Raw genomic sequence first — 21,508 nt, 5'->3', positions numbered from 1 at the left:
CCCTACAGATGAGCTAGGCTCCCACTTGAGCCGGACCTCCAACAGCCAGCGAGAGTGGACAGTGTATTGTCTGCTCTGATGGTCCTTTGTGATACAGCTGGTGGCCGGAGCAGATGGGTTTCTACCACAGGCGTTTTTACCACACAAAAGTGTGGTCCGCTTAGTGCAGACTGTCACTTGTGGATGAATCCTATTTATAAAATAGGATCCGCTCACTTTCAGTTTTCTATTGCAGCTAAACAGACAAAAAAAGACTCAGAGATGAAGTAAACTAAAGCTCTGATACTTACCCGGGCTTCCTCCAGCCCCATAAACACGTCTAAGTCCCACGTCGTCCTCCTACGGTCTGCCATTCAGCCGCAGTAACAGGCTCAGTGACATCAGTCCGGAACTACTGCGCCTGTGCGGTAGGTCTTCACGTGCGCAGAAGACCCAAACTAGCATCGACTGAGCCTGTTACCGGGGCTTACCACAGCTGAAAGGTAGAGAGTTTAGCCTGTCTAATTCGCCCTCATCTGTGACTAATCACCACTGTAATTATATCTCTCAGCTGAGTCAACTCAGGAATCTTCTCTGCCTCGGCAGATCAGCTAATTTGTAAACACAGGATGTTAACAATACGTCTGCTTCCATGAAAGCAGGAAGTAGACACTGCAGATTTATTGCAGGATTTGTACCAGTTATAACAAAGAAATGTTTTTTTCTTTAAAGGTTATTATGCTGTTGCTTATCTTTTAGAGCAGAGAGGAAGTTCTGAGTTCAGGTCCGCTTTAAAGTTCTGCAAACTAGATTGTATGGTCACCTGTGAAATCACTTTACAGTACAGTACTTATCTTTGCAGTTAAAGAGGAACTCCAATGAAAATAATGTAAGAAAAAAAGTGCTTAATTTTTACAATAATTATGTTATAAATGATTTAAGTGTAAAATCTTTCTTCTTCCTGATTTACATTCAGACTTTTATCACATGGTGACATTTTTACTGCTGGCAGGTGATGTCACTGGAAGTAGATGCTGCTTTCTTCTTTGGCAGTTGGAAATAGCTGTTATTTCCCACAATGCAACACGGCTCCCACAGTATGATGTCAGGACCTCACATTGTGGGAGGAGTTTCACAACAAAATCAGCCATACAGCGCCCCCTGATGATCTGTTTGAGAAAAGGCATAGATTTCTCATGTAAAAGGGGGTATCCGCTACTGATTAGGATGAAGTTCAATTCTTGGTTATGGTTTCTCTTAAGACGTTCAACAACTGCAATGGACGCCTCTGTTGCTTAGCAAAGCCAACGTTGCCAATGCAACCAGCCACATATTATCAAGGATAGCATTACTGGGGGTTTCTATTCAGTGCTCTGCCTGAGGATGGAGCTAGTTACATCAGCTATTGCCTAAGAAGAGCATTCAAGGGGGATTGATATTAATATTACAGCAGAACTCCAAGAACCCGTTTTAAGTCAGCATTATGTCAGAGATGTAATAGTCTTTTATAAATAAAGTTTACTTCTTGAAAGGCTGCCAGGATTTCCATAAAATGAATGATAAAAGTACCTGGCAGTCTGCCCCTATATTCCCGTGTTTCTTGTGTGGATAGCCTCCATCTGAGACAATCTAATTACAGTAAGCTGGGTTTCTGCCATGGTCACCCAATGTACTAAATGACCTCTACTCTGTAGCAGTGAAGCTGAATTTTTTTTTTTCCAGAAACCGCAGCCAAGGATCATGTGACCCAAATTTAAAATATATTTTTAAAGTACTTAAAAACTGTAACTGTTGATGACACCTCACTTGCTACCTGACCTTTTGCATGAAATGGCTAACTATCTTAGCGGCCTGGCCTAGCACAGTGACCGTTTCCTCCTAATTTATCTCTGCTCAAGCCACGAAAGTGGAGTAGTCTAAGGCTGCTTTCACAGTGGGACGTTACAGGTACACGTTAGAGCAGCCTGTAACGCAGCCCATATCACAGTAATGAAAAATCAATGGGCTGTTCACAGTGCCCACGTTGCGTTACAGTGTAACGCTGGACGTTCAATGAAAGTGCAGCATGCTGTGCTTTATAAGTGGTTTTAGCCACGTTAGACTGTTTGCACATGCTCAGTAATGTTGTTTTTTTAGTTTTTTCCGTGCAGGAGAGGAGGAGGGGAGAGTCCGCTATTGTGTTTAGCCACATGGCTAATTTCACTGCACTGCAGTGTTTACTTCCTGGAGCGGCCGCTTATTGGCTGGCGGGAACACGTGATGCGGAGTGTTCCGATCATGTGGTCTCCACAGTCTTTTGCCGCATGCGCCGTTTTCGTCCGATAGTATGCGTCAAAAAGTACGCATCACGGACGCATCAAGAGACTCATAACGCGGCTCTATATAACCTCCAACTTCAAAGCTCACATGCGTTGCGTTAGGGGCACGTTATGCAACCTTAACGTCGCATCTAACGCAACGTCTTAGTGGGAAAGAGCCCTAAAGGTGGACTCCAACAGTCCAATTTGTAGCGAAAAATCGTTCGAGCGATCAGAAATTCTGATCGGATTGGTAGTAAATAATCTCAGTTGATGGGCACAATCAATTACGAACGATTATAAAAATAGTCGTCAGATTGGATTTTCGTCAAACCAAAATTTGGATTTTCTTGTTGGCTGTAATGGTGTTGTGAACGATTTTTCTTCCAATCAGAATTATCTGATCGCTCAAACGATTTTTCACTAGAAATTGGATCGTTAGTGGCCACCTTTAAGGTTAAATTTTGGGAGTGGCAGCTTTCTTTTTGTAGTCCGAAAGAGCTTTGGGTAAGAGTAAAAATAAAATATAACAGTGGGGGGTGGGGGATTTGGAATAGATTAATCTATTAATGTGATCAGAGAAAGATCTGTCGGCTACCCATACACCGCAGGCCAATTCCCGATTGATTTCATGATGAAATCAATCAGGAATCGGTCTTGTCACGCTCGCATCCTCCGCCCCGGCGCTGTCCCCCTAATATTAAATGCCCCCCCCATGCAATATACCAGTCCGTGTCCGCCACTGGCTCCATCTTCCGTCCTTATACTCACTCCACGTGAGGCGGAGTAACATGGGTGTGTGTGTGACTGTTGAGAAGGGTTTTTTTTATTGATTCCCTGCTTTACATTTTTTTTTTTTTATCATTTAGCAAATTTTCTAATGCTCTGACATGGGACATAACGAGATAGACGTGTGTAAACTAGGCTCAGTTAATTTTTTTTTATTTTCTGCCTGAAAGAGTTAACATTTAGGTATGCAAGTGACAGTCAGGACTATAGGGTAACCCTCACTAATAAGGAATTACACCCATGAAGCTCTTTCTTGCTGAGAACAACTTCTAAGTACAGTGTCTGTATATAGAAAATACAACATTAAGCATTTTTTAGCTGACACAGAAAATACAACTGCATTTATAAGAGTAGGAGGATAAGACGATGTACAGGCGAAACAAGTTGGATAGTGTAGGCATAGGGTAAGGCTGAGAGGAAGATCACCACAAGCATATCTCACAGTTTGTTGAATTCTAACCTGTCTCGCCCAGTTTCTGACCGGAACAGCTCGTCAAAGCGCACCATGTTCCGCGGAGACACCACAAAGGCGGAGACGTTGGGAAAAGCAGAGCTGGCTCTCTGAATGATGTGGTAGAGGTTAGATTTGCTGTTTTGCAGCATCTTTATTGGCGGGCCCCAGAAGATGAGGGTCTGCCCAGGTGCCCGGCTCAGGAACTCCTGCGGCCTCCTCAGCACCCTGTAGACGCTCGAATGCGCCACCACCCGGAAGGTTGTCTTGTTTCCCACGTCTTTTTCATAGCCGCCGGTGGGGGCATCGTTCATGCGGATGACGCATTCGGACTGGTCAATTGTCGGGCCCAGATTGGTGTTCAGAAGGTGGCTGGAGCTGGTGACAAGGACGCAACTGCTGCACTTGGAGTGAAGAGTCTAAAGAGTGGAAAGTTCATGTTAGGGTGGAGATTTTAAATCAATAATTTACCATCTACAAATCAATACTGGCATGTTAAAGGCCAACTATTGCGAAAAAATGTAAACTCAAAATTCATACATAGAAACATCTTCTCTCAGATTTCTCTCAGAGTTAGATGCACAATAAATTATTTTTTTTGCCTACGTTGCTGTCGCTTACAGTAGGCAGTAAAAATCTGACAGATCTGTCAGGTTTTGTATTAGTCCATCTCCTCATCGGGGTATTCTTAGTTACCTTTTTACTTACGAAATGACTTACTGAATGGCCGTTATTCAGAACAACTGTCAAAATAGTGCGCAAATGAGTAGGGAAGCTGGCTGACATCCCTGTATAGATCTTTTGTAAAGACTAAAGATAACACTGAGAATCTTTAGATTGTAAGCTCGCAAGGGTAGGGCTCTCTCCCCCTTTTATGTCTTGGAAATCATTATACATTTTATTTATCATATTACTTTTATCACTGTCATGACTAATTCTGTATTTTGTATTCTGTATTTTGTATCATTTTTTGTATTTTGTCACTAATTATGTATCTTGTATATTGTGTACACCATTGTCTGTATTATTATGTACCCCATGTTTGTTTCTTACTTTGTACAGTGTCATGGAATATGTTGGCGCTTTATAAATCAATAATAATAATCTGCCATAAGGAAATGTACTAGTCTTAAATCTGTCAGCTTTTTACAATCTACTATAAGTAACAGCAACAAGGGAAAAAAAGGAATTTAGGCTTAAAGGGGACCTTAACTGAGAGGGATATGGATGTTTCCTTATAAACAATAGCCGTTGCCTGGCAGTCCCGCTGATCACATTGACCAAGGTAGTGGCTGAATCACAGACCTGAAACAAGCATGCAGCTAATCCAGTCTGACTTCAGTCAGCGCACCTGATCTGCATGCTTGTTGAGGGGCTGTGGCTAAACGTATTAGAGACACAGGATCAGCAGGAGAGTCAGGCAACTGGTATTACTTTAAGAGGAAAAATCCATATCCTTCTCAGTTTAGGTTCCCTTTAATTCACACTTGCAAATGCAGATGGCTGTGTGATCAGAACGCAATGCGCATGATCGCACACCATCTGCACTGCCGATCCCATTCGTTACAGTGAATGCGCATGTAGTCTGAACGTCAAACAATGCAGGCTGTGCACTGATGTTCCTGTGTGTCGCAAACCATAGACATTGCCAAAATGGGCACGGCAACGCATATAGTGTGAACGAGACCTTATAGTGCATTTTACTCTGGGATAAATGTACATTTCAAATCTGTGTATTTCAAATTTTACAATTTTTCATGATTGTGGTCCTTTGGGCCTTAGCTTAAAGTTTGTTTAATATGGTTCAGCAGGAATTAGAATTTGCTTCGACGGACACCCTGGATCCTTCAGAGGCTTCCCACGTCCTCCTCCAGACCATCGTTGGACGCAGGTACCCTCTGGAACTTCGAGGCCACACCCCCATACATCAACAAGAGTAAGCACGCTGTACAGGTGCAGGATGGCTTGCGCCTAAGCAGTGGCATGGAGCTGCTCGGGCGTGGCAGAAAAAGTCAAGATCAATTCAGCTCCGGGCTTCTCTGCGGGCCCGAGCCATCTTGTGCCTGCCCAGTGCAGCTGCGCTCCATCGACAAGCTTTGTCAAGCAGGTAAGGGTGATCCCAGCGCTGGATCGGTGGGGAGGATAAGGGAAGCCTCGTCTGGATTATCCCGAGTCTCCCCTCTACTGTGGTATCTTTTATTTATTTTTTTTGTTCTTTAAACTCACAGGTACAGCTAAAAGTGGTCTGAAAGCCAGCTTGAATGCTACTATACCAGAAACAAATTCTAGCAGAACATCACTGAAATGGTTAAACAAAGCACTTTCTCCTGCTATTCAGCTTCAAATCCATCCAAATTGGAGATAAAAGTATATTTTTTACTTGTTAAACACAAATGTATCAACACTGGAATGTAAACAAACACTCTCTGAGAACCTGTCTCTGCTTCAGGCACACACAGTGTTCAGAATAGCTCATTAGAAGATTTTAATATATAATAAAAAGCAGTTATAATATAAAAAGAATAGCATGCAATGGCAGGTTTCATGGTAAGAAAAACTACACTTTGGAAACTTGTAATTTGTAAACAGACAATATTACTTGTGCACAAAAGCAAATCTGATAACTGTGTGAGTAATAAAAAGTAGGAAAACACATTTTTATCGAATGTTATGTCAGAGTTTCAGACCACTTTAAAGGAAACCAGAGCTGAGATAAACTAAAAGTTTTATACATACCTGAGCAGCCACCAGAGAGATACGTAAAGAGCGCACTTACTCTTGGGCAGACTGGCTGAAGTTACGGTACCCGGTACCGGAGCTGGATAAGGCTGAGGACGGCGGTGTGGGAGCGATCCGAGCGGATGGGGCTGGAGGAAGCCCCAGGTATGTATAAAACTTTTAGTTTATCTCAGCTCTGGTACACTTTAAGTACATCAACACATGAAATATAATAATATATGGTTGCACCGTTTATACTTTGTACAGTTATGTTGCTGTGTTATATATCATACTTTATTTCCGGACACCGGGATGTAGCCATCTTGTAAACTCCATTTCCTAATGTTTGGCGGGTTGTGGTGTTTGATTTTCAGGTCCTTGTAATTGAACGGTTCCTCGTTGTTGTTGGAGCTCAGAATAATGAGGAAGGTGACCAGAGCGAATACCACTATGAGGGCGGCGGTGCGACTCTATCAGGAGGAAGGATGGAGAAAAACAGAGAATGCAGGTCAGAATTGTAAACAAGATGGATGCTACATTATGAAGTGGTAAATGATGTGGATAGCTTTGTGAGATAACGAATAGGGACATCAATTACCCTAAAAAACATTTTGACAAAAGACACACCCACCTCCCCTATACAGTTTCCTGGTGTCTAGTGGCCCCCTCCTTCCCTATAAAGTTCCCTGTTGTGTAGTGGCCCCTTCTAGTGATGGGCGAACAGTGTTCGCCACTGTTCGGGTTCTGCAGAACATCACCCTGTTCGGGTGATGTTCGAGTTCGGCCGAACACCTGACGGTGCTCGGCCAAACCGTTCGGCCACATGGCCGAACTAAGAGCGCATGGCCGAACGTTCCCCGAACGTTCGGCTAGCGCTGTGATTGGCCGAACGGGTCACGTGGTTCGGGCCCGAACGCGCTCTGATTGGCCGAACGGTCACGTGGTTCGGGTAAATAAATACCCGAACCACGTCATATCTCCGCCATTTCTCTGTGGGTTTAGCTTTGGGTAGGCAGGCAGGGTAGTTCGCTCTCCAGCCACGCTAGCCAGGGTCCCCCCCAGTCATTGTGTGTCGCTGCTGGGAACAGTAGTACACCGCTCGCTCAGCCACACTATATAGCATTCTGTTTACTGCCACTCTGTGTACCTCGCTCAGCCACACTATATAGCATTCTGTTTACTGTTCTGTGTCTGCTGGGAATAGTAGTACACCGCTCGCTCAGCCACACTATATAGCATTCTGTTCACTGTTCTGTGTCTGCTGGGAATAGTGGTACACCGCTCGCTCAGCCACACTATATAGCATTCTGTTTACTGTTCTGTGTCTGCTGGGAATAGTGGTACACCGCTCGTTCAGCCACACTATATAGCATTCTGTTTACTGTTCTGTGTCTGCTGGGAATAGTGGTACACCGCTCGCTCACCCACACTATATAGCATTGTGTTTACTGTTCTGTGTCTGCTGGGAATAGTAGTACACCGCTCGCTCAGCCACACTATATAGCATTGTGTGTACTGCCACTCTGTGTACACGGCTCAGCCTGACTATATAGCATTGTGTGTACTGCCACTGTGCACCTCGCTCAGCCACGCTATATATAGCATTGTGTTTACTGCCACTCTGTGTACACCGCTCAGCCAGACTACATAGCATTGTGTGTACTGCCACTCTGTGTACACCGCTCAGCCAGACTCTATAGCATTGTGTGTACTGCCACTCTGTGTACACCGCTCAGCCAGACTATATAGCATTGTGTGTACTGCCACTCTGTGTACACCGCTCAGCCAGACTATATACCATTGTTTACTGACACTCTGTGTACACCGCTCAGCCAGACTATATACCATTGTTTACTGACACTCTGTGTACACCGCTCAGCCAGACTATATACCATTGTTTACTGACACTCTGTGTACACCGCTCAGCCAGACTATATACCATTGTTTACTGACACTCGGTGTACACCGCTCAGCCAGACTATATACCATTGTTTACTGACACTCTGTGTACACCGCTCAGCCAGACTATATACCATTGTTTACTGACACTCTGTGTACACCGCTCAGCCAGACTATATACCATTGTTTACTGACACTCTGTGTACACCGCTCAGCCAGACTATATACCATTGTTTACTGCCACTCTGTGTACATGGCTCAGCCAGACTATATAGCATTGTGTGTACTGCCACTCTGTGTACACCGCTCAGCCAGACTATATAGCATTGTTCACTGCCACTCTGTGTACACGGCTCAGCCAGACTATATAGCATTGCGTACTCTGCCAGTCAGTGTGTATATTGCTGGGATCAGTAATACTCCACTCACCGTCAACCACTATATGAGCTCACCATGAGTTCCTCAGAGACCTCCGCTGTGAGCAGCACTCCCAACAACAGCAACAGCCAACGCCCCACGCAAGCTATAACATCCACCCCAGCAGCCAGTGGTCAGCAGCAGCCCTCCCCGGAGGAGAACGTTGTGTCCATCGGTCCGGCGCCAGAGCGATTAATGAGGGCTGCCATTGAGGGGATGATGGGGCCTGATGTGGAGGAGGAGGTCGGGCTCAGGCCAGCATCCCAAGTTAATGTTGAGGACGATGAGGGGTCTGTGACTGTGTCTGGGGATGTTGGGGTGGCAGAGGTGGTGGGTGGGTCAGACTCAGGAGAAGAGTTGTATGATGAGGATGATGATCGGGACCATCTGTATGTGCCTCAGAGTCCGACCCCGGAAAACATGTTGTATCGTGTGTTTAGGTACTAAAATCTGCGTTCCCAGTAGTGTTGGGCGAACAGTGTTCGCCACTGTTCGGGTGCTGCAGAACATCACCCCGTTCGGGGTGACTATATAGCAGACTATATAGCATTGTGTTTACTGCCACTCTGTGTACACGGCTCAGCCACACTATATAGCATTGTGTTTACTGCCACTCTTTGTCTGCTGGGAACAGTAGTACACCGCTCACCCGCCACTGTATAGCATTGTGCTCTGTGTCGCTGCTGGCAATAGTGGTACACCGCTCACCCACCACTGTATAGCATTTCTGTACTGCCACTGTACTGCTGCCAGTCAGCGTGTACTGTAAGGATAAGTGAAATGAGGAAGAAATCCGGTGAAAGAGGGAGGGGCAAGGGAAGAGGTGTTTCCCCTGACGGTTGTGCTGGGGAGCTGTACTCCACGGCGGCGGCCCCCCACAATGACATATGACGAGTTTGAGGAGATGGAAGAGGAGGGTATGGACAATGTGGACATAGACCCAGATTTTGTTTGTGAACGAGAACATCGCCGTCGTAGCAGCAGCACAGATGAGTCTGTTGAAGAACCCACTGCTGCACGAGTTCGCCTTGTGCCACAAGGTAGGCGGCGCGCAATTTCAGGCACCACAAGCGTGGAAGTTCAAGTGAGAGGCAAAAGAGGCGCAAACAGAAATCGCCAGCAAGGCAGGTGCTCCAAATTCTGGGCTTTCTTTGAAGACTGCACTGAGGATGTTACCATGGCGATTTGCAAGGTGTGCAAGACCCGCCTGAGCAGGGGGAAAAGTATTAACAACCTCTCCACCACCAGCATGAGCCGCCACATGCTATCCAAACATCCCACTCTGTGGGCAAACGCGGCAGGACAGGGTACCACCAGCAACACTGCCTCCCTTGGGTTCACCAGACTCACCACCAGACCCGCCTCAGCAGCAGCAGTAGCCCAGCCATTGCGTGGTTCAAAACATTCCAAAAAATCAGATGACGCTGACACTGTCACTTTCCGGAGTAGTGCTCTTGAGGTCTCCCAGTGTTCATCAAACACAACAACCAACAGCCCTTCGTTGTGCAGCCCTACGGTTCAGTTGTCTGTCTCGGAGATGTTTGAGCGCAAGAGGAAATTGCCAGCAAATGACCCCCGGGCCGTGGCAGTAAGAGCCAGCATAGCCAAGCTTCTGGCCTGCGAAATGCTGCCATATCGAGTGGTGGAGACAAACAGCTTCAAGGGCATGATGTCAGTGGCCATCCCACGTTACGTGGTTCCCAGCCGCTACCACTTTGCGCGCTCTGCAGTGCCTGAGTTGCATGAGCACGTGGTCAGCAAAATAACCCGAAGCTTGAAGAATGCCGTTGCCTGCAAGGTTCACGTATCCGCCTCTCCACAGAAAATGCAGACCGTCTGACTCAAATTAAAATGAATCAATCCTGGATTGGAAATGACTACGCAACACTCCAGGACCCCAACCAAGTAACATGACCAATGAACATCTGGGATGGTTTAGCGTTTCCGGTCCCTGTTTATTGAACCTCTCATCTGTATTACATTTATGACTGCATGGCGGCAAAAAGCATTGCTGCTATATCCGCACGCTTTTTGTCCTCATGCAAGGCCTGGGTTGTTGTGTCTCAAAAAGCATGGCCTTCTCCTCCTGCGCCTGCTCCTGTTCCATCACGTGTGCTGCTGCTGCTGGGTTAGCGTTTCCGGTCCCTGTTTATGGAACCTCTCATCTGTATTACATTTATGACTGCATGGCGGCAAAAAGCATTGCTATATCCGCACGCTTTTTGTCCTCATGCAAGGCCTGGGTTGCGTCTCAAAAAGCGTGGCCTTCTCCTCCTGCGCCTCCTCCTGTTCCATCACGTGTGCTCTGTGCTGCTGCTGCTGCTGGGTTAGCGTTACCGGTCCCTGTTTATTGAACCTCTCATCTGTATTACATTTATGACTGCATGGCGGCAAAAAGCATTGCTATATCCGCACGCTTTTTGTCCTCATGCAAGGCCTGGGTTGCGTCTCAAAAAGCGTGGCCTTCTCCTCCTGCGCCTCCTCCTGTTCCATCACGTGTGCTCTGTGCTGCTGCTGCTGCTGGGTTAGCGTTACCGGTCCCTGTTTATTGAACCTCTCATCTGTATTACATTTATGACTGCATGGCGGCAAAAAGCATTGCTATATCCGCACGCTTCTTGTCCTCATGCAAGGCCTGGGTTGTTGTGTCTCAAAGCGTAGCCTTCTCCTCCTGCGCCTCCTCCTGTTCCATCATGTGTGCTCTGTGCTGCTGCTGCTGCTGCTGGGTTAGCGTTACCGGTCCCTGTTTATTGAACCTCTTATCTTTATTACATTTATGACTGCATGGCGGTAAAAAGCATGCTATCTGCACGCTTCTTGTCCTCATGCAAGGCCTGGGTTGTTGTGTCTCAAAGCGTGGCCTTCTCCTCCTGCGCCTCCTCCTGTTCCGTCACGTGTGCTCTGTGCTGCTGCTGCTGCTGGGTTAGCGTTACCGGTCCCTGTTTATTGAGCCTCTTCTCTTTATTACATTTATGACTGCATGGCGGCAAAAAGCATTGCTGCTATATCCGCACGCTTCTTGTCCTCATGCAAGGCCTGGGTTGTTGTGTCTCAAAAAGCGTGGCCTTCTCCTCCTGCGCCTCCTCCTGTTCCATCACGTGTGCTGCTGCTGCTGCTGGGTTAGCGTTACCGGTCCCTGTTTATTGAACCTCTTATCTTTATTACATTTATGACTGCATGGCGGTAAAAAGCATGCTATCCGCACGCTTCTTGTCCTCATGCAAGGCCTGGGTTGTTGTGTCTCAAAAAGCGTGGCCTTCTCCTCCTGCGCCTCCTCCTGTTCCATCACGTGTGCTGCTGCTGCTGCTGGGTTAGCGTTACCGGTCCCTGTTTATGGAACCTCTTCTCTTTATTACATTTATGACTGCCTGGCGGTAAAAACCATGTTACCTGTGCAAAGAAACATGACATTTTCAGCATTTAAAAGACAATTTTTCCTTTGAAACTTTACAATCAATTTTCTCAAAAACTATAAGCTCTTTTTGCTAAATTTTTTTCCCTCTTGTACCCACTCCCAAGGTGCACATACCCTGTAAATTTGGGGTATGTAGCATGTAAGGAGGCTTTACAAAGCACAAAAGTTCGGGTCCCCATTGACTTCCATTATGTTCGGAGTTCGGGTCGAACACCCGAACATCGCGGCCATGTTCGGCCTGTTCGGCCCGAACCCGAACATCTAGATGTTCGCCCAACACTAGCCCCTTCCCTCTCCTATATAGATCCCTGGTACTTAGCGCTTTCCACCTCGCCATACGGCTTCCCTGGTGATCTAGGGCTTTCCCTCCAATATAGCTTCTCTGGTGGTCCTAAGTGGGCAAAACAGGGCCGGAGCTACCATAGGAAAAAATGGGCAAATGCCCCAGGGCCCCAGAGCTTGTAGGGGCCCCCAAGGTGTCCCTCCCCCATCTTAACCGTTGCTCCCCAGGGAATCTGCAGAGTCTGTTAAGTTGGGAGGTGATTGGGGAAGGGTCAGCAGCCAGCTCAGGGGCCCAGGAGGGAAATTTGGCTGCAACAAAGGGCCTCTAATGGTGCTTTTTGGTCGGGGGGTGTCTGTTGGGGGCCCCCAGGCTAATTTTTGCCCTAGGGCCCAATTGTTACTTGAATCGGACCAAACATAATGAAAAGTGGGTAAACCCCCTAAGGACCAAATCTGATGGCTCCAAGGACTGGATTTGGCCCATGGGCCGGAGTTTGACATGTATGCTCTATTGGCTGTATAGTGCACTGGTTAAGGACTCTGCCTTTAAGATGGGCGACCAGGGTTACAATCCTGGCTAGAGTTACCGTAGTACCCATTCAGAAAGGAGTTCAATGCAAGACTCCCTTGTTCACATTATAGGCGTTTTTGTAACATTTTAAGCGTGGGCGATTTTTAAAATCACCCTGAAAGCGCTTGTGCAATGATTCTCTATGAGAGAGTAAATATTAGAGCGGTTCGTTTGCGATCCGCTTTGAAAAGCGGTGCTTGGGCTATTTTTGAGGCGATTTGCCTCAATGGAAGGTCTAGGAAAAACACAAAACGCTCACAAATTCGCTTTGGCAACCGATTGCTACAGCGTTTTGTTTTTTTTAATACATTGTATTTATTTTTTCCGGATCAAAAGAACGAAGCGCTCTGCAAAAGCGCTTACAAAAATGCCCACTAAAATGAGCGAACGCGGGAAAAAAAGCCCACCACGGACGGACACGCCAGCCGAACGCAATGTGAACAAGACCTTAGGCTTTGTTCGCATTATAAATTGCCATCGCTGAGCGATTTATATTGTGATTTTTGATGAGCCTTTTCCTGCGATTTGCGCTTAGAAAAACGCTTTTCTAAGAGCTTTTGCTCAGCGATGTTTTTTTTTGCTTTGCGGTTTCCCTATACCTTCCATTGAGCCAAAGCACTCAGAAAATGGTACAGGCAGCGCGTTTGAGATTTTAGTAAAATCGAAACGCGCACATGTGAACACTCTCATAGGGAATCATTGCACAAGAGCTTTTGGGGCGATTTCTAAACTCGCCAGCAGTTAAGAAAACCCGCAAACGCTCATAATGTGAATGAGCCCTAAAAAAAGCCCAATCTACACGATATGATTCTTTGTACGATTCGATTACGATTCTATTTACGATCCGACATGTCCGATCAGGATTCGATTCAATTCGATTTGCCATTGCAAAACAATGGCAAATCGAATTGAATCGAATCCCGATCGGACATGTCGGATTTAATCGGATCGTAAATAGAATCATAATCGAATCGTTCAAAGAATCGTATCGTGCAGATAGGGCACTGCAGGGTGGCCTCTCGAGCGCTTCCCAGTCGCTGCAGCTTTTGAGCACTTTGATTCCAACTGTAGAAAAGCGCTACACAAATATTCGTATTTATTATTATTATTATCTAGTCCCGCCCTCACCAGCTCCCCAGTCATACTGAGTGCAAATGACATATTCATAGTTTGAATCGTGCTGATTGTTACGTTTATCATTGTTTTTCTATTAAATAAGGGCAGTAAGAGTAAATGGTTGAACATAACCTTTAGCATACTATAAGCACTGTTGTGCACCTGTATGCATTTAGATCTAAAAGAGGGGCAATTAAGGCAGAAAGAACAGGGGGATTTGGTTCTGAAGGGGGGAAAGTTGAAAGCTACACAAAATAAAAGTGGATGAAAAGTATGCTTAGCTGTAACAGAACAAATCCTGTGTGTCTGCTCAGATCTGCAGATTAATATGATCTAAGGCTACTTTCCCACCAAGACGTTGCGTTTTAGGGGACGTTATGGTCGCATAACGTGCCCCTAACGCAACGCATGGTGGTGTTGGATGTGGACGTCAGAGCGAGCCGCGTTGTGCAGCTCACTCTGGCATCCGTGATGCCATGATGCGCTCTCTTGGATGCATGCGGCATAACGTGGTCCCAGCCAATCGCCGCACAGAGCGGCCGCTCCAGGAAGTAAACACTGCACACGTCACACCGTGCAGTGAATATTAATTAGCCATGTGCCTGGCCGCTCTCCCCTCCTCCCCAACATTACTGAGCATGTGCAAGCAGTCTAACGCTTAGCCGCGTATAAAGTACTGCATGCAGTACGTTGTCTTGACGAACGTGGGCACTGTGAACAGCCCGTTGATTTTTCATTACTGTGCGGTGGGCTGCGTTACATTAACGTGTGCCTGTAACGTCTCACTGTGAAAGCAGCCTAAAGGTGTCAATTAATTATACAATCCCCTGGACGGTTGATTGTCCAATTTAGGCCTCCTTCACAGTGCGACATTAAAGTCGCACGTTAGAAAATGTCTTAACGCAGACTAACGCACAGCAATATTAAGTCTGTGCAACATTCACAGTGCACACGTTGCGTGTAACGTGTAGCAATATTTAGAAAGTGGTGCATGCTGTGCGTTTAGCAATAAATCTGCTGTGTTGCACATGCGCCGTTTTCGTTCTATCACTGTGCGACGAAAACGGCGCACCAAACGCAGGGCTAAAGAATGTACTATAACTTCCAAGTTATAGTCTTTCAATGCGTTGCATTAGGGGCACGTTATGCGGCCTTAACGTCGCATCAAATGCAACGTCCCACTGTGAAAGAGGCCTTAATCATCGTGATCAATCAGAAACCGTTATTCAGGCCCAATAACCAGTAAAAAAAATGTTAACCAATCCGATCAGTCTGATAGAAGTGATTCGAAAAGTGGATCGATTCCATCAACCACTTAAAGCGGAACTGTAGATACATTTTAAACACACTGTTTCACTTGTAAGTCGAGGCAGGCACACCCCTGCCACGCGTATCTTTTCTTCACATTCCCTGCTGCAATAGCGCTATTGCAGACTGGAACACGAAGAAAGGATACGCATAACAAGAACTGCTCAGTGGCCCGGTGGCGAAACCGAAAGTAGCTTGCGGCGGGAAAACGGAGGCCCGTGGAGGACCGGCACGGGAAGGACGGCTGCTGGGGGCTTGCAGAAGCCCCAGGTAAGTGAAACAGTGTGTTTAAAATGTATCTACAGTTCTGCTTTAACTACCAGCGGTCTCTGCCCCCTTAAAGAGAACCCAAGGTGGCTTGTAAAAATCCTATTAACACACAGAGGCTGGGTCTGCATATAGGCGTAGTGCACACCAGAGCGGTTTGGCTGCGTTTTGCGATCCGCTTGCGGCTGCGGATACGCTTGGGTAATGTATTTCAATGGGCTGGTGCACACCAGAGTGGGAGGCGTTTTGCAGAAACGCATACTCCCGGGGTGAGGCATTTTTTGGATTGCGGATGCGTTTCTGCCTCAATGTTAAGTATAGGAAAAACGCAAACCGCTCTGAAAAACGCCTGTTCAGAGCGGTTTTGCCGGCGTTTTTGTTACAGAAGCTGTTCAGTAACAGCTTTACTGTAACAATATATGAAATCAACTACACCAAAACCGCTACACAATACCGCAAAACGCTAGCTGAAACGCTACAGAAAAAGAAGAAAAAGCGTTTCAAAATCTGCTAGCATTTTGCGGATCTGCTAGCGGTTTTTGGTGTGCACCAGGCCATAATGCCCAGCATCTGTTGCTATACTGTTTACCCCCAGGCCCCCACTGCGCTCAGCTGTCCCCCATAAATCAAACGCTTGCTAGTAACACACAGCGTGTCGACAGCAGGCTGTTTACCTCTGCACTGTCACTCTCGCCGTCCCCCGCCTCCTCTATATCGCCGATTCCCGCCTGCGTCCCTTCCCTCCAATCAGCGGGGAGGGAAGGGATGCAGGCAGGGAGTGGTGACATAGAGGAGGCGGGGGAGCGACTAGAGTGACAGTGCAAAGGTAAACAGCCTGCTATAGACACGCTGCATGTTGCTAGCACGGCGTTTGATTTATGGGGGACAGCAGAGCGCAGCGGGGGTCTGGGGGGAAACAGTATAGCAACAGAGGCTGGGCATTATATGCAGACCCAGCCACTGTGTGCTAATAGGATTCTTACAAGCCACCTCGGGTTCTCTTTAAGGACTAGAGACCGCTGATACCAGAAACGGCAGAATCCTGACGGATAACGAATCGCCGCACATACCTGCCACAATCACCATCACCGCCACACATCGGGAACATGTGCCACCCACTCTGCCGTCTCTGTGACAGCAGAGTTCCTGTGAGCGGGTCAGGAGCCGCTTTCATCCTATCAATGTAAGCCAATGGGAGCGGCTCCTGACCTGCTCACAGGGCTCTGCCATTATAGAGATGGCAGAGTGCCTGAGCTGCGGCTGGGAAACAGCGGTGACATCATTGGGAGCGGCGAGAATGCGCGGCATCGGTTGATTGAAACCTACACCCTGCCAGGTAGCCACCAAAACAGGGCGTAGATTTCAATCATTGCAGTCCGAAAGTAGTTAATCTGATCAGATTTGTTAACAGATCTTCTTCCGTAAGTGGGCCCAAAAACAATCATTTCCGATCGATTTCCGGTCAGTTATAATGATCAAATTGGACAATCCACTGTCCAGGGCATTGTATTTTTACATTTAGGGAGACAGCGGCTGGGGTTGGTAACGCTTATCGGTCATTGCAATATTACCACTGCGCACCCGATCGACCACACAGGTTGATATTGTCCAGCTTGCGCATTCAATACACTGTCAATCAGGTATGCCTGTTGCGGCACCGATTTTCATCCAATTCGATGGTCGATCGGGCGGCAATATCGCTAGCTGTTCTTTAGGTGGAGCATGAGATTACAGCACTGGTCACGTCTCTGTATCCAAACGTCCTAGGCACACTATCCAATTTACTTTTTTAATGCGATTTGGCAGACAAACAGTTAACCCTATTTATGTGTGCAAGTACAGTTATGCTTTGAGGTTGCATTATGTGTTGGTGTCATAAACCGCGAAGATTGCCATAAACTAATGATCATTCCAAACCTTAAATCGTATTATGCCGTAGCCAACAAACAGAAAACATTATGTAATCACATCGTTTATGTAGACGAGATGAGCAGTTTCTGTCACGGCATTATCCGCCTTCATTAACAATCGCTGCCAAACGGCTATTGCGCACATGAAAGACAACGGACGCAGGTGACACGGTGCATTCATATAAAAGCAATAGTATCTCATTTATGCGCAAGGGTACTACGCTGCTCTAGAGGTCAGTGTAATTGCGGTGTGATGCTGGCGTGCTTTGTGGTTTGGCAATTAGAGTATCACAGTGTGGGAGTAGAGGTCAGTGTGCAGGATTATTACACTTGTGTTAGCAGTCATCTCCCACGCAGGTTGGCTCCTATCGTGGCTCTGTCATTTTCCTGCGTCTCCTACCTGTGGGGGAGAAGAAGAAAAATATTCTGCATAAATATTTAAAGTTTTCGTTGCTGTTTGAGGACACAGCAGTATTCAGCTCTGAAGACGTCATAAAGCTCAAAACCAGCAAGTGTACAAGAATAAACACATCACCCTGGCAGAAGCTGAGTCACTTCGAGTGTAAAGCCCCCGCTCCCCCCAAAAAAACAAAATGTGATACTTACCTATGAACAGGGAAGGCTCTGGATCTTATAGAGCCTTCCCAGTCCTGTCTACCTATACTGTGGGCACCTTCCTAGCTAACCTATACTGGGTGCACCTATGCCTGGCTACCTATACAGGGGGCACCTATGGCTGGCTAACCTATACTGGGGGCCATCTACCTAGCTAACCTATACTGGGTGCACCTATGCCTGTCTACCTATACTGGGGCCACCTACCTAGCTAACCTATACTGGGTGCACCTATGCCTGTCTACCTATACTGGAGGTACCTATCGGGCTAACCTATACTGGGGGCACCTATTCCTGACTAACCTTTATTTGGTGGACAGATTCCTGACTAACCTATACCGGGAACATATATGCCTGGCTACCTTTACTGGGGACACCTACCTGACTAACCTATACTGGGGGCACCTATGCCTGGCTAACCTATACTGGGGGCACCTATGCCTGGCTATCTATACTGGAGGCACCTATTCTTGGCTTCCTATACAGAGTTCACCTATACCTATACCTGGCTACCTACCTACCTTTAACAGCTAAGCTTTTAATGTATTTTAAAGGAGTTTAATGGTTTTCAGTGCGCAGCGCTTGAAAGCGCTTTCAGTGACTTTTGCTAGCATTTAAATGCAACTGCAACCAACTTCTAAAAGCTGCATGTTGCTTTTGAGACGAAACAAGACGACGGAATCAGCTGACAGGCTTTCATGAAAGCCTGCAAAAGCTTGTACTAAATGCTCCCATTCACTTGCATGGGACGGCACTTGATCCCTATAAACCGCCGCTTTTGACTGTTGCCCAATACGCCGCGTTTAACGCCCACAACACATCTGTGTAAACCAGCCCTAAAGCGGACTTAAACTCAGAACTTCCTCTCTGCTCTAAAAAATAGACAACAGCGTAAAAACCTTTAAAGAAAAACATTTCTTTGTTGCAGCTTATACAAATCCGGCAATACATCTGCAGTGTGTCTCCTTCCTGCTTTCATGGAAGCAAACATAGGGTTAACATCCTGTGTTTACAAATAAGCTGCTCTGCTGAGGACTGCTGAGATTCCTTAGAGCCGGTTCACATTACAAACGCGGACGGCCACGCATGCGGAATGCAACGCATGCGAACGCACGCCATCCGCGTTTGTATGCGTTGCGTGGCTGATCCCATCACTGAAAAGTGAATAGGACAGCCGCGCGTTTGCAACAAAATCTGCGTGCAGAATGCGTTCCCGGACCACACAGGTCCGGAACGCATGCAGTGTGAACATCAGACATTGCACTCTATGCACTGTCTGATGTCGTGCATGTCGGCCTCCCGCACGCGTTTCCAAAACGCGGCTGGAAACTCGTGCAGTCTGAACGGGCCCTGAGCTAACACAGCTGACAGTTCACATTTCAGTTGTGATTATAGCCACAGATGAGGGGAAATTAGACAGGCTAAACTCTCTAAATACATACAAGGTGCATTTCTCTCTGTTTTCCTTCTGTCATGTGCAAGAGTTCAGGTCCACTTTAAGATTTACTTTAGAGCCGTAAGGCTATTACAGCTCTCTGTGAATATAATGTAGACCTGATTTATGAGTGCAGAACCATTAAGTTTATTTCTGCTGTAGGCAGCAGTTTGGTTTGTTTCCATCAAGCAGCATCTAGAGACAGTAATGACATGACCTTGGTGATCTTCTGCTCTACTCCTGTTCACCAGTTACCATCCCCAAACATATCTGAAGAGGCTAGTGCCAGTGTCTGGAGGGCCGCAGCCTATAGCAACCAATCAAGAATCCTTACTGACTGTCCTGAATGCTCTTTGAACTGGTGAAGAGGGAATGCTAGTCATGGCCATTTGCGCACCCTTATTAGGTAAACCTGCAAGTGCCCTGTTATGTGTGCAATGCGGTGATTTGTGACCGCCTCTCATTATAATGCTTTCCAAGCCTGCGCCTCTTTATTGTATTGCAACAGCCCTGTGCCGCGGTAACACAAGCTGGATGTGTTTCTATGGCAACCACATCAGGAGGCTGTGAGACTGCACCCCCCCCCCCCCCTCCCCATCACCAGACAGAGGATTGGGGATGGGAAGGTGGGAACAGACGCTAAGAACAGCAGAGGAAAAAGTATGAGTGGGAATGAGGTTAGGAAGATAGAGATGAAGAAACAGACTTGGCCATACAAGATTCAGTCCTGTTACATGAGGCATGGCCACCTGTGTGTATCTGTTATATTAATATAATGGCGGCAGATGCATAATACACACAACCATTCCCAGTGGTCCCTGCCCCCAAAGCAGCTTACTGTAATCTCCGTGCTGCAATCACTCTTATACCCTCGTTGGGACCATTATTGGTCAGTCGTCAATTTAGATAAATCTAAGCTCAAATGTTCTGTAGAGAGATTGTTTTAATCTTTAAAGGACCCCTATCACACAATGTGTAAATGTAAAATACATGTATAAAATGTACATTTTCTCTATGTTGCTGTCACTTGCAGTAGGTATCATTTTATATTTAGTATCTATATAATGCTGACCTCTTCCACAGCGCTGTACTTAAGTATGTTGTCTCTTAAAGCGGACCTGAACGCAGAACTTCCTCTCTGCTCTAAAAGATAAGCACCAGCATAATAACCTTTAAAGAAAAACATTTCTTTGCAATCCTGCAATAAACCTGCAGTGTGTCTACTTCCTTCTTTCAGGAAAGCAGACATAGGGTTGACATCCTGTGTTTACAAATTAGCTACTCTGCAGAGGCAGCCAGCTGACAAATTACACTTTTGATTAGTCACAGAAGGGGGAATTAGACAGGCTGAACTCTCTAAATACATACAAGGTGCATTTCTCTATGTTTTCCATCTGTCCTGTGCAAGAGTTCAGGTCCCCTTTAACTGTCCCTCAGAGGGGCTCACAATCTAGTCCCTACCATAGTCGTATGTCTATGAATGTATCTTAGTCTAGGGCCAATTTGGGGGGGGGGGGGGGGGGGGGTTTAGAGGAAACCAGAGTGCCCAGAGGAAAGAGAACATACAAGCAGGGAGAAGATAGAAACTCCGTACAGATAGTATCCTGGCTGGGAAGCAAACCAGGGCCCCAGCGCTGCAAGGCGAGTGTGCTAACCACAACGCTGACAGGCTCTGGACTAGTCCATCTCCTCATGGGATGTTCTCAGTATTACCTTAATGCTCCTGGCACACTGTGTCACGCCGTAGTACCTTTCCCTGCCGCAAGGGCTATGCAAGTCTATGGAGACTTGGACAGTTAACATGACGCGGCGCAACACAACAGAAGTATCCAATTTCCCACAATGCCGACTCAAAGGATGCAGGGTGTTACCGCATGATCCCTTTGATATTAGTTATACAAATCATCCTGGAAGCTATCCATACTGTTTTAGCCTTGTGATATGCACCCCGCACATGTGCTCTAGTGTGTAAAATAAATACTGAAGGCTTTTCTGCTCTATAAATTCCACAGAAGTCACCTTGAGATTTTAAATCTTGT

General features: G+C 46.6%; 1 protein-coding gene across 6 annotated transcripts in view; it reads right to left on the bottom strand.

Moving 5' to 3' along the window:
* Window positions 1–21,508, bottom strand: part of ST6GALNAC6 (ST6 N-acetylgalactosaminide alpha-2,6-sialyltransferase 6) — an 83,741-nt gene that overhangs the window by 20,430 nt on the left and 41,803 nt on the right. For 2 of the 6 annotated variants that reach the window (XM_068248536.1, XM_068248540.1), the window contains exons 2-4: window positions 17,748–17,819; window positions 6,528–6,704; window positions 3,526–3,935 (exon numbers count right to left, since the gene is read on the bottom strand). In XM_068248536.1, the coding sequence (XP_068104637.1) occupies window positions 3,526–3,935; window positions 6,528–6,704; window positions 17,748–17,765 (605 nt within the window). In that variant the 5' untranslated portion in view covers window positions 17,766–17,819. Of the gene's footprint in view, window positions 1–3,525; window positions 3,936–6,527; window positions 6,705–17,747; window positions 17,820–19,686; window positions 19,762–19,803; window positions 19,961–21,508 lie in introns of those variants that run through there. The other 4 variants (XM_068248539.1, XM_068248538.1, XM_068248541.1 and 1 more) reach the window with 4 other exon arrangements.

Source organism: Hyperolius riggenbachi, chromosome 8 (genome assembly GCF_040937935.1).
Source record: "Hyperolius riggenbachi isolate aHypRig1 chromosome 8, aHypRig1.pri, whole genome shotgun sequence".
Lineage (NCBI taxonomy): Eukaryota > Metazoa > Chordata > Amphibia > Anura > Hyperoliidae > Hyperolius > Hyperolius riggenbachi.
The sequence above is the reverse complement of the archived record's forward strand: the minus strand, read 5'-3'. Positions and strand labels throughout refer to the sequence as shown.